The 12,915-nt window shown below is 35.5% G+C and overlaps 1 protein-coding gene across 2 annotated transcripts in view; it reads right to left on the bottom strand.

Annotated features, from left to right (window-relative positions):
* Nucleotides 1–1,214: 1,214 nt before the first annotated feature.
* The window catches only part of rgl1 (ral guanine nucleotide dissociation stimulator-like 1), a 47,973-nt gene continuing 36,272 nt past the window's right edge, over nucleotides 1,215–12,915 (bottom strand). For both annotated transcript variants that reach the window (XM_056463800.1, XM_056463801.1), the window contains exons 7-18: nucleotides 10,721–10,936; nucleotides 10,146–10,249; nucleotides 9,561–9,645; nucleotides 9,162–9,251; nucleotides 8,107–8,193; nucleotides 7,854–7,886; nucleotides 7,615–7,736; nucleotides 7,443–7,532; nucleotides 5,316–5,496; nucleotides 4,978–5,232; nucleotides 3,330–3,444; nucleotides 1,215–2,534 (exon numbers count right to left, since the gene is read on the bottom strand). In XM_056463800.1, coding sequence (XP_056319775.1) covers nucleotides 2,347–2,534; nucleotides 3,330–3,444; nucleotides 4,978–5,232; nucleotides 5,316–5,496; nucleotides 7,443–7,532; nucleotides 7,615–7,736; nucleotides 7,854–7,886; nucleotides 8,107–8,193; nucleotides 9,162–9,251; nucleotides 9,561–9,645; nucleotides 10,146–10,249; nucleotides 10,721–10,936 — 1,566 coding nt within the window. In that variant the 3' untranslated portion in view covers nucleotides 1,215–2,346. The remainder of the gene's footprint in view (nucleotides 2,535–3,329; nucleotides 3,445–4,977; nucleotides 5,233–5,315; nucleotides 5,497–7,442; nucleotides 7,533–7,614; nucleotides 7,737–7,853; nucleotides 7,887–8,106; nucleotides 8,194–9,161; nucleotides 9,252–9,560; nucleotides 9,646–10,145; nucleotides 10,250–10,720; nucleotides 10,937–12,915) is intronic.

The raw sequence follows: 12,915 nt of genomic DNA, 5'->3' as shown, positions 1-12,915 counted from the left end.
TTAATGTTTTAATTAACGTTCCTTATTATAATTTTAGATATAATTAAGATTCATTAATATATACGGTTTATTTATTGTAGTTTTAATTTTGGAAATCCAACTGACTTGTTAGTTAATTTATAATTTGTAAGTTTATTTTTATCAATGACCAAAAATGAATTACATTATTTTCAGTTAACAATAACAGAAATATAATGAACAATAACAGAGCTGAAGCAGATTTTAAACCGTTTGTGTGCTGCAAGGAAAGTCGAATTGAGTCCAACCCCACAGTACATTTCAGAGTCTTCATTTAATTCATGAAAATTAATATTCAAATTACAAAACATCATAATGATAATAATTTATTCACTGACTCGCCGTAGATAATTCTTTGGTAGTGAAGAAATATTCAAAATAAAGAATTGAGGAAAAATTCACAAGTGCTGACAAAAATCTGAAATCAAGACAAATGCATCAAAACACAAACAAACACTGCTGCCCCACTACTGTTAAAACACTACATTTTACCACGGTGAATCTGTTAGTGTCATCGAAGTCCTACATATCCAATGTAACAAAAATAAGTGTTATAGTGAGAACAAAAAAGCAAAGGGGGCAAGTTTGGCACATCTGTTAACATATCAACAGGAGTCAGAGCCAACTAACATGTGTTACATACCAGGCCCATGAGAATTATGTAGAGAAAGAACAGGATTAGGGAAAAAAAAGCCCTTTGAAACTCTGAAAACATTAAATGTTAATGTGCCACAGTGTAAAACATGCATTCGTGAACCGATATTGACCAGGTGTACAAAGTCTTAAAGGTATTAAAGGCTCTGGAAAATGTTGGCAAAAGGGGTACAATTGAACGTTTTGCTGGTTAATGGAAATATCTGACTTGTTTTAATGCTCACTTTACAATCACACACACTCATATTTCACAGCTTTTTAACATTTTCTCTTTTTTTAGTTAACAAAATCTCTTTTAAAACTTCACTTTTTCATAGAAATCATGGATATTTCTTCATCTCTTACAAAAACACACACACACACACACACACACACACACACACACATACATATATATATATAAAAGAAAAGTATAGCATTAATATAGCACTGCCTGAAGAAAAAAGACAGGAAAGCTACAAAAAAGTGGACCAAGCGCTCCATCTAGCATACAAACCCATGCGCACACACACACACACGCGCACACACACGCGCATACACACGCGCATACACACACACGCACACACTGTCCACTCCACAGGAAGTGCCACTGTATCAGTGAGGAAGGCGACTCAATCCAGGTTTCTGAACAGAAACCCATCCTATCGGTGCTTGTGACCACACCTTAAAGACACACCCTGAAAACAGTGAAAACAAACAAACACCACAGACTTGATAAAACCAAGCAGGAACCAATCAGAACGCACTTAAGGCATTCGTCATGCAGCTCACAATATGAGAAATACAGAAATAGAGATAAAATGCTTAGATTAGGCAAAGAGAATACAGGCAGACATGAGGTTTTAGACTTTTTAACATAGATATCTATTATTAATAATATCTAGCACAAACTATTTATTTATTCTCAAGTTTGGCCTCAAAAATGGGAATTCTTAGTGAGCCGGTCTAAGCATTTTAGGGGATAGTTCACCCAAAAATGAAAATTTACTCACCATTTTCTCACCCTATAGTGTTTTGAAACCTGTTGGAAACTGGATGGAAAATGGTAACTACTGAGATCTATAGTATGTGAAAAAATGAACATTCTTCAAAATATCTTCTTTTATCTTCAACAGAAGAACGGAAGTCAAACAAGTTTAGAGCAAGTGGAGGGTGAATAAATTATGACAAAAAGTCATTTTGGGTGATCTATCCCTATAATCTATGGATTATGTCCACATTGTTCACACAGTGCACAAGGGGACAGGAGACGTATACATTGATGACAATGACAACGATGACATCATAGCTACTGCAGATCATCTTCAATACTGACGTAAGAGTTCCACCGTTACCATCTATAAAGGCAACATGGCTGTCATTTGAGTTCTCTTCCCAAAGCTTAATTCATTCCCCTCTCACTTATTGGAGGAGGTTAAATAGGCCTCATGCCTGGGAAGAGATGTGCTCTTATGCAAATACTGACGAGGAGCAGGAGACTTTCCTGCATGTGTGCAAAATATCCAGCAATAGGGTGGGATAAAATAGGGCCAGATGGGGAGGTGGAGGCACATGCTATTATTCTGAAAGTGCCCTTTTTGTTTCAAAAGGCAAAAATGGAAGAACTGGAGATGCTCCCCGTGCAATTGTCTACTGAGCCCGTTTTTCAGCACTCCTCCAGCATTAGTCTCTTCGTCACAGGGTGACCTTGCTGAGTCTGTGGGACAGACTGGAGCGCTGCTGTGTGCGTGGGAGTGTGGAGCTGCAGCGGCTGCGCAGCTGAACCGGCCTTCCCTCGGAGCCTCGCAGACGCAGCAGGAAGTCGAAGTTCGCCGATGTGCTCATGGCGTAAAACACATTGGCATTGTCGGGGATAACCAGCTCTGGAGAAAAAAAAAAAAAAAGAGATGTTTGTAGAACATTATGTTGGTTTTCCACTGTAAGACATCTGAATGGATACAAGTAGGAGTGTGTGATAATGACAAAACAAAATATTTTGTCTTGTTTCTAATCCAAACATCAAAAAATTTTAGACATTTGCACTAGAAACAAGACAAAAACTCTAGGCTCTATATGTGTTCATATATGTTTTATTTATTTTTTTATTTTATATAATTGCAAACGTTGCAGTAGGCTATTTCACATAATCTGCAGCTATAATCAAATCTTGTTCATAGAAAGGTTAGTGTATACTTAAATACTTATGTATAAATGTTAATTAGGAAAATGTTAAGTAGGAAGTGCTTCTCATGCAATATGTAAATTTGAGCGAGAATGACATCGACTACAACTTTGTCTAACACCACGCCTACCAAAAAGGTAACTGGCTTGCAAAAAAGTATGCATGTATGTATATACATACACATATACATACATGTATATATATATATATATATATATATATATATATATACATACATATACACACACATATACATATACATATATATATATATATATATATATATATATATATATATATATATATATATATACACACACACATATACATATATATATATATATATATATATATATATATATATATATATATATATATATATATATACACTTCAATGCCAGCCCACACATTGCCAAAACAACAATTATGATACCATCATAGATGAAGGTCGCACACCCCTAGATACAAGATGCAATATTTTTTTTAAATGTGGTACCTCTCTCCTCTGAGATGACCTGCACCAGCTCATAGTCAGCCGTCTGCTCGCCCTCCAGGTTGTGTTTGGTCATGGCTCGAGAGATCACCGCTGGAGTTTTGTCCTGACTGGTCAGCTGCATGGAAAAACAGTTCATTTTACAACTGCTCTCTTCATAAACCTATTAGAACAAACATCGCACTAAGTGCTTTTAACCATAAAGATGAATCCTCCAAAAGTTGTTCTAAAATGAATCACTGGAAAGATCTTGGAATTATTTATTAACTCATTTTCTTTTCGGCTTCGTCCCTTTATTAATCCAGGGTCGCCACAGCGGAATGAACCACCAACTTATCCAGCACATGTTTTACGCAGCGGATGCCCTTCCAGCTGCAACCCATTACTGGGAAACATTACGGACAATTTAGCCTACCCAATTCACCTATACCGCATGTCTTTGGACTTGTGGGGGAAACCAGAGCACCTGGAGGAAACCCACACAAACTGTTCACAGAAATGCTAACTGACCCAGCCAAGGCTCGAACCAGCGACCTTCTTGCTGTGAGGCGAATGTGCTACCCACTGCGCCACCGCGTTGCCCATCTTGGAATTATTCCTTTTGTATTAAGTCGAAGACTGTTATATTTACCGCACTATTATAAAAAGAGCAGGGTTCCACAATTCCTCCATGTTGTCTCAACACAAGTAGATTAAGTTAACTTAATTGTTTTATGTTTAATCCACTTAAATTTGTAAAAACAATTAAATTAATTAATAACTCAATTGTGTTGATTCAGATCATTTTAAATAAGTAGTTTGAACAAGCAGCAAAACATGTTTTGAGTGTTTGATAAAGCTAAAAGCAAATGGCTGGAAATTCAATTATTTTAATTATTATTTTTATTTTTTTATTTATTTTAGGCATTATTTTTTTATTTTATATGTTTAAAACTATTTTTTTTTTTTTTTTTTTTGGTTGTAGTTACTTTATTAGGTCAGGCTAAAACAATAAAATGAGAGTAGCTAGGTGAAATAATATGTTTTCTTTATTCAACTTTACTTCATTTTAGTTCTTTTATTAGGTCAAGATAAAACGACTTCAAGTTAAACTAACCTAAATACTAATATAAATCATTTTAATGTATTTAATTCATGGACGCAAACGTTTTTAATAAAAAGTAAGCTATGGACCCATTTCACAAGTTTGTTTAGATGCATTAATGGTCATCAGCATCTTAAATCCTTAAAAGTTTTTAAAATTTCGATTTTGATTAAAAAAAACATAAGTACATTTATATCTATTTACATATGTATTATATCATCTCTGCATCAAATTCCAAAAAAAATAAAAATAAATTACCGCTTATGCAAGGTGTTTATAATGCAGTGGCTATGGGGTAGGACAGTAAATTTACCATTATTTTCTCTTCTGTCTGGCGTTTTCAGTCTTACACTATTTTTTCCTTATTCTGAAAGTTTTGCTAACACCACTGTGGAGTTATTTTTTAATTATTTCAGCAAATGGGAAATCTTTTTTTGCATTCTCCTATTCACTGCGCTCTAAGTTTACCCAACTATGACGACTTCTGCTACTGAGAAACCCAGAAATGTGAAAATGGTCCAGTATTCTCTTGCTAAAAATAGACTAGTTATTCAGATCCTCACGAACCATGATGCTCTTGTAGAGGTTGCCATTCCCCTGTTCGAGGCTCACTCGGATGATGCAGGCATCTTGAGCTTGTGTGTTATAGGCGGGTGGAAATCCGGGTGAGGTGGGGCTCATCAAGGGCGTCAGTGAGATGGAGCGCCGGTGGTTGCAGGGTGGCCCGGGCAAAATCGGGGAGGCCAGAGAAATGGAGGCGCTTGCTGTAGAAGACGAGGTGTCCATGGAGTGCAATGAGGTGCAGGAGGAAGACTCGGACAGCTACAGTAAGATGAAATAGAGGAACAATTAATATGTGTATTCAATAAAAGCTGTTATTTGGGTGTGACTAACGCTGCTTGTACCTTCTTCAAGTGAGCATCTATGGAGTGTGTTGGTGTCATGCAGTCACTCTCTGAGGGACTGGAGTCACTGGAGGACACGCTGACCGAGTCCATGCTCTCCCCAGAGCTACCAGTAGGAGGCGATCGAGGACTTTCTCTTACAGGAGAGCTGGTGTTTGTGCTGTCATTACCTAAGAAGAGTCTTTTAGAGTTTTGAAAAAAAAAAAAAAAAAAAAGGTTGGTAAGATTTTTTTTTTTTTTCTTTCTTCCTTCTTTTTTTTATTTATTTTATTTTATTTTTTTTAAGAAATATATAGTGCTAACCAAGACTCAATTTATTTGATTAAGACTACAATTAAAACATTGGAAATATAATCTTTTTAAATACTTAAAATTCAGTAGTGGAATTATTATAATTTTATTTTTTAAACTACTATATATATATATATATATATATATATATATATAATGTTTTTATTTAGTTGTAGTTATTTTATTAGGTCAGGTTAAAATTACCTCAAGTTAGCTTCTTTTAGTTATTAGACATACTAATATAAAACATATGAATCTATTTTATTTAATGTAAGGAAACATTTTTAAACATCATTTATCCCTTTATCCCATAATTTATTTGTCAAAGCCAGCCATCACTCTGGTCTTCAATGTCTTACAATCTTTCAGAAATCATGCTAGTATGTTCATTTGCTTTTATTTCTTATTGCTATTAAATTTGAAAACAGTGTTGCTTAATATTTTTGCGGTAACTGTTATACATTTTTACAAGCTGAATTGCTTTAAAATATTGTTTTATTTTCAACCATTTTTAAATGTCTTTACTGACACATGTGAATAATTAAATGATTTCTTAAATTTTTTTAGTAAATCTCAGTGATCCCCGTTGGAGGGTCATAAATCTGCTAACATTAATATTTTGGGGTGTATTAAATAAAAATAAAACTAACCTAAAAGCCAACAGACATGGAATAGCGATTCTCAAAATTGTCATTTTGAAATCATGGGGTCTTAAAGGGATAGTTCAACCAAAAATAAAACTTTACTCACTATTTTCTCTCCCTCAAGTGGTCTCAAACCTTTATAGGTTTCTTTTTTGTTGAACACAAAATATATTTTGAAGAAAGCTAAAAAAAAACTTGTAACCAACTTCCATCTTGGGAAAAACGAATGCTACGGAAGTCAATGGTTACAGTTTATTCAGCTTCTTCAATATGTCTTCTTTATTTTAACAGAATGAAGAAAGTCAAACAGGTTTAAAACAAGTAAAGGAGCAGTAAATTATAACAGAAATTTCAGTTTTGGTTGAACTATACATTCAAACGGGTCCTGTTTTAGCCATCATTTGAAAGCCTTTTGTTTTCATTTTTGTTCTGTAATTTGATTGTGAATATCATAAAGGGGTGAAAAATGAAACGGCAGTAAGCCGGAACGGAAGTGGGTGAGACACACATTTTTCTCAAACCTAAATGTATTGTTTGACGATAGATTATGGTTTTGTAACAAATTTCAACTGATATTTTTATTTTAATCTTCATGTATGTTTGTCTGTAAATGACCTGATTAATAAACAAGACAATCAAATGATAGCAGATAAAGTGAAGCCCATTTGAAAACCAAGCCTGCAACTGTATATCCGCGGCCTCAGCCAAAAGGCCAGAACAGCTCCTATTATGTTAAGATTTGTCCTCACTTGTCATTTACTGTGATAACATGCTGAAAATGGCACCTATTAATCTTTTATTGATGTAGAAGCAAAAAGACAGTTTTATCTCTTGAAAATGTATTGAATTGTATAATTATATTGTCTGGGAAGAAAACTCAAGACTATGACAGATGTGTTAAATGGGGTAAGCAATATAAATCTTGTTTTCGCTTTGATATAAGAATAATTTGCCCCACCATTGGCAGATTATTTAGCTTGTTTTAAGGAAAAACTCCCTTAACTTTTACATACTATTTCTGAAAACAAGAAACAATTTAGAAGTTTAGAAACAGGGCTGAGTGATTTAGACATAAACTCCCTTTAGAGTGAACTGTGCAGAACTTTAGTAACATTGTACACTAAAGCAAGCTGAGAGTGTAAACACATAATATGACTTTTGTTTTATTCAGACAATATTTTAGTCAACTCACAGGCTCAGTCTCTTCACCATGCTTTTTCTGGGTTTTGGTGAAGTCGGGCTGTTGTCTCCCAGTCCTTCGACTTCACATGACAGCACGTAGCTGCAAAACATGACAAACATACATTAGCTTTAAGACGCAAAATTCCGCCCCAGTGAGGTATTAAGTGAAACAACGTGTGTACCTCTCCTCCTCCGAGTACTGCGGCTGACTTTTAAACCAGCGCAAAAATGCAGGGTCAGGGGTCAGACAGTAACTGTTGCATGCAGACTGTAGGAGCTTAATCTGAGCGATCACTTCAAACTCCTGTAAAGAGACAAAACTCCTTCAACGTTCCGAAAAGATCTCAATGCAGTCCACAGCCATGAAGGAAGGATGTTTTGACTATTATAAAGACCAAATAACAGGGAATGTTGTACTTACCCTGCGCCGCTTCTCAAAATTAATCAGTCCTCCCTGTGAGGCACAGAAAGAGACTTTTAGCCCAGATTCTCCTCATGAATTTACACATGAAAAGTTTTGATAGCAGTTCTTGTGAAACAGTCCATAATAAGGCCAAATAAACCATAGTAACGAATACCTCAGTGGTCTGGGAATGCTAGGTCAATAGTATAAACACAGATAAAGCTTTATGAGATTTTCATGGAAGTGTCTGGTGGATGTGCAGCTGAATCACCTCCACTTGGTCAGGCAGGGCTGTGTCAAGCATGGTCAGATCTGTGAGAAATGTACCCAGGTATGGGATCGTTCCCTGCATGGCACCCTGGAGATAAAAAAGTGGTATATTATGTAAACACAGCACTTCTTCAGCCACAATATTTAACACTTTGCGAAGTTACCCTTTCCCTAAGTTCCATATAACAGCCATCTTCGTTTAGAAAAATCCCCCCAACTTCCACCCCTACTCCTCCTCCTTTCCTAGATGGGTGGCACGGTGGCCCAGTGGTTAGCACTGTTGCCTCACAGCAAGAACTTCATTGGTTCTAGCGCTTACCAAGCCAGCCGATGTTTCTGTGTGGAGTTAACACGTTCTCCCCGTGCTCACGTGGGTTTCCCCCGGGTTCACCGGTTTCCTCCCACAGTCCAAAAACATGCAACTTAAGCTAACTGACTAATCCAAATCAGCACCATAGACATGCTCCTAGTAAGTAGTTATCTCTTAAAGACTCTCTGTTCATTAGCTAATACAGCAAGAGAGTTCTCGAGTTCTACCTGAGCTCAAACTCCCCTCTCGCCTTGCAAAAGGGAGGGAGCCCCGACCTCGACAATCTTTTGATGATAGCATGTATGAAATGTTCCCGAATGAAAGTGAAAGTGTGAAACTGCAGTTAAAGTCTACAAATTAAAAATAAAACACCAGAAAATAAATGAAACTCCAGAGGAAACGTGAATAGCATGGTCACGCAACATCGTTAATCAAATTATGTGTTATAACATGTAAAACAGCACCATGAAAGAAACATTCGAAAAGCAACTCATGTAAACACCTTAATCATATTATTGTCTTATTCAGATTAAAACAAATAATTTGATTACTGATGTCCATGTAAATGTAGCCACAGTTGTCTTTTGTCATCTGTAATATGAAGACTATGAAACAACTGCCTTGTTTGATGCTGACACCTTGTGCTGAAACTAGTAGTTGAAAACAGGTGGTGTGCACATTGACGACGAAAAACTAAAGTATACTTCACACATATACATAAAAAAAAAATAAAAAAAATAACTCACCATATCTTTTTGTAACTGAAGTCTCTTTTGTGACCTTTTTTGGTGGTCTTTGGCACAGCTGTCCAGACTGGCAAATTTTGAAGTGCCCTCCTGTAAAGATAAATGTATTTTGTTGTTAAAAAAATGACGGGAAATCATACATTTTTCCACATTTCCATGCTCATTTTTGGGGAAAATTTGCATCACGTTAAAATTTGACAGTGAAATTAGTTAAACTGAGATAAATGAAGACTTAGCTAGATCTAAGTGTCATCTTTTTTTTTTTGTTACAATGATGTCAATCTAATTTAACAATAGCCTAATTGTTAGTGAAAGCTGTCTGAGGAAAGGATGTCTTTGTGCAAAGAAAACACAACAAAACCACAACTGAGAATGAGAGAGACGTGGGTGTGAGCTCACCCTCATTAGCAGCTCCCGGCTTGTAAGGTAATTATTTTGATCGGAGAAAATGTCAGAAAGCTCTTCAAACATCTGCATGCTGTCTCTGATACAGCCAAGTGAAACAAAAACAATAAATAAGTATGTGAATGCATGATTTAATTAATACCAAAAACAGCACAATGCACTACAATGCTGTGGAATAATATTACAAATTACAATCACACTTCTCTTTTAAAATGTCATTTATTCCTGAGAGCGCAAAGCTGAAGTTTCAAGCATTTTTACTCCATTATTCAGTGTCGCATGATCTTTCAGAAATCAATCTGGCATGCTGAATTGATCCTCATGAAACTATCAATTCAAAATATTTACACAGTTTAAAGTGTGGAACAGACTTGTCACAGAAAGCTTGAATATGACCAAATAAAAGTAGAAATTCTTCTAAAATGTACTGATACCAAATAGTGCACATGCATTCATCCACTAAACCTGCAACCATTACACATCTAGGAAACATAACTTATATTATTAAAAAGAAATTGTACTACATAAGGTTTAAAAATAAAGGAATGACCGCTAGGCTTGTTTACTGACAAAACTCACTTAGAAACAGATGCCCATGTCCTCTTTAGTCTGTAGAGGGGGTTGGACTGCAGAGCAGACACGATGGCTCTCAGAGACGAGAAGTTCTTCCGAATGCGACACTCCTGAAAACACGTTAATCCACGTTTACAAATGTTCACGTGCAAATGGGCCTGATAAAGCATTATCAGAACACCTATTGGCGTTTCAATAACATTATTATGTCTGCTTTGGCTTATCTAGATCTAATCTAAAACAGTTATGTTACACAATGACATGGATTTAGGTGCTGGTAAAAATTCCAGATCAACATTACAATTTATCTGTGGCTTATCTGGGTTTATCTTTTGGCTTTGGATAATCTATATGTAATCTAAAATAGCTATGTCACACAAAGACATGGATTGGGTGTCACTTTACACAAATTTTAAACATAAAATAGGCTTTAAAAACAAAAGTCTGATGTTTTGCAAGAAAATCATGCAATGTAGATTGATTTTATTCTGTTATGTGTAAGCTTGTTAGATTTGTAAAACAAATGTGAGCAAAAAGTCAAATTTGACTGCTTGGCCTTTAAAGTGTGTTGGTTTATGCACCTGTGCGATGTCGATCCAGCGCTGGATGATGCGAGCACGCAAATGTGGGCGTATCTGCCGCTGACGGAGGATAGTGCTGACCACACATGCCGTTACCGCATTAAACTGGGTGATGGTGGCACGGATGGTTGGTGCACTCTGCTTGCCATCTTTTTTGTCACGCTGAGACCAGATCGAGCCCAAACAGTGATGAGGAACCACCTTTTTAAATAACAGCTGTGAAAGGAAGGAAGCATTTCAGTGCTTGAGGCAACAAACTTACAAAAATAAAGGTCTTGTTGCATAATCAGATTGAAGGTTACTAATAAGTATCTGTATGCCATTCACATTAATGTTACCTCATATTTATTTAAAGGTTTAGTTCACCCAAAAAGTTTAACTCTGTTATTAACTACTCGCCTTCAAGTTGTTCCAATCCTATGAGACGTTCATTCATATTCAGAACAAAAATTAGGATATCATAGGAGAAATCTGAGGCCTCTTTGTCGATCCATAAAAACAACGATCCAGAGACATTCAAAGTCCAGAAAGCAAAGCAAAAGCATTGCTTAAACATTTCCTGTGATATCAGTGGTTCAAATGTAATCATACAAAGCTCCATGAACACTTTTGTGTGGTAAAAAAGAAGAACTAAAAATGATGCTTGGTAGATATCCTTCTCAACCAAGTCAAGTCATGGTGCACATTTACTACAAGCAGTATGATGTATTAGCATTAGAGTCAGCAGTGCAACATGGAAGCACCATATTGCTAGTAGTAAACACTCACCCTAATTTGACACAGAAGACATTAAAGTGTTCTTGAAGCTTCGTATGATTACAGCTGATCCATTGAAATGGAACATATTGACAATGTTTGGACTTTGAACATCTCTGATCCATTGCTGTATGCTGTGTATCTTAATTTGTGTTCTGAAGATGAATAAAGGTCTCAGTGGATTTAATTGATATGAGGGTTAGTAATTAATAACAGCATTATCATTTTTGAGTAAATTAATCCATAAAACAGATAGTTCACTGAAAAGGGATAGTTCAGTCATAATAAACTCTCAAAATCAATTGCTATTTTGGGTTTTTCACCTGGATTTTGCCCACCCAAATTCAAAAGCTTCTCAAATCCACATGCAGATGTGTAAATGCAAACGTTTGGTATCATTTTAAAGAAAACCCTTTGAATTTTTAGAAAACACTGTTGAAAGTGATTAAAATAATCGTATATGTTGTTTGAGTTATAATAAACCCCTTCAAAAAATAAGTGCTTTTTTTGTAAACTCAAATTTGAAAGTGTACCTTTTAGGTTCTGTGTGGTTTGGTTGCTGTAAATAACTTTGTTGGTTCCTGAACATGTCAGTAATCATAGGAAAAAAGAAAAATGTCTCTATCATAATCTATGCAAAGGTTATTCTGTTCTCTCATCAGTTGGAATAGAACCACTTATGGGGGTATTGGGCCAGTACGGACCTTTAAAATTTAAAGAATGCGGAAGTAAATGATGTCACGGACGCGGTACCGGGTACACAGAGTTTACGGTTAACAACAAAAACAAAAATGAAGATAATTTGAAAAATGTTGGAAACTGGTAGCCAATTGACTAAAGTATTTTGTACTGTTACCAGTTTTTCACAAATTTTATCTTTGTGTTCAACAGAAAAAAAACTAATAAAAGTTTGGAACCACTTGTGGGTGAGTAAATAGTAAATAAATGTAATATTTTTGGGTGAACTACTCTTTAAAAAGGTTTCCAATGGGAATGGTATGCATTTAACATGGAGCAAAGTTAAATATAGCTGTAGCAGATGACATCTGAGGACTATTATTAAAAGGTAAGTTCAAGTTCAAAATAGAAAGTCTATTATTGTTTACTTACTCTTGTATCATTCCAAAACTAGATGGATGTTTGTACATCTTGATGACACTTCAGAATGTTTATGTTGTTAAAAAGTGTTCATTTACATCTCTTTAGATGACTTGGGTTATGCTGTTTGATTCATTTAGATTCATATTTCTCAATCTGTATTGAAATGTCAAAGGATACGTTGGCTTTCAATGGAGGGACAGAAATCTCTCAGATTTAATTGAGAATGTCTTCATTTTGTGTTCACAATATGAACAAAAGTTGTAATGATTTTAGAATGATTTGAGCGCGAGTAAATGTTTACAAAAAAGCTTTCATTTTGATGTGAACTAACTAGTTAA

The sequence above is a fragment of the Danio aesculapii genome, chromosome 8 (assembly GCF_903798145.1).
Source record: "Danio aesculapii chromosome 8, fDanAes4.1, whole genome shotgun sequence".
Classification (NCBI taxonomy): domain Eukaryota; kingdom Metazoa; phylum Chordata; class Actinopteri; order Cypriniformes; family Danionidae; genus Danio; species Danio aesculapii.
Note: the sequence above shows the minus strand (reverse complement) of the source record. Positions and strands in the feature narration are given on the sequence as shown.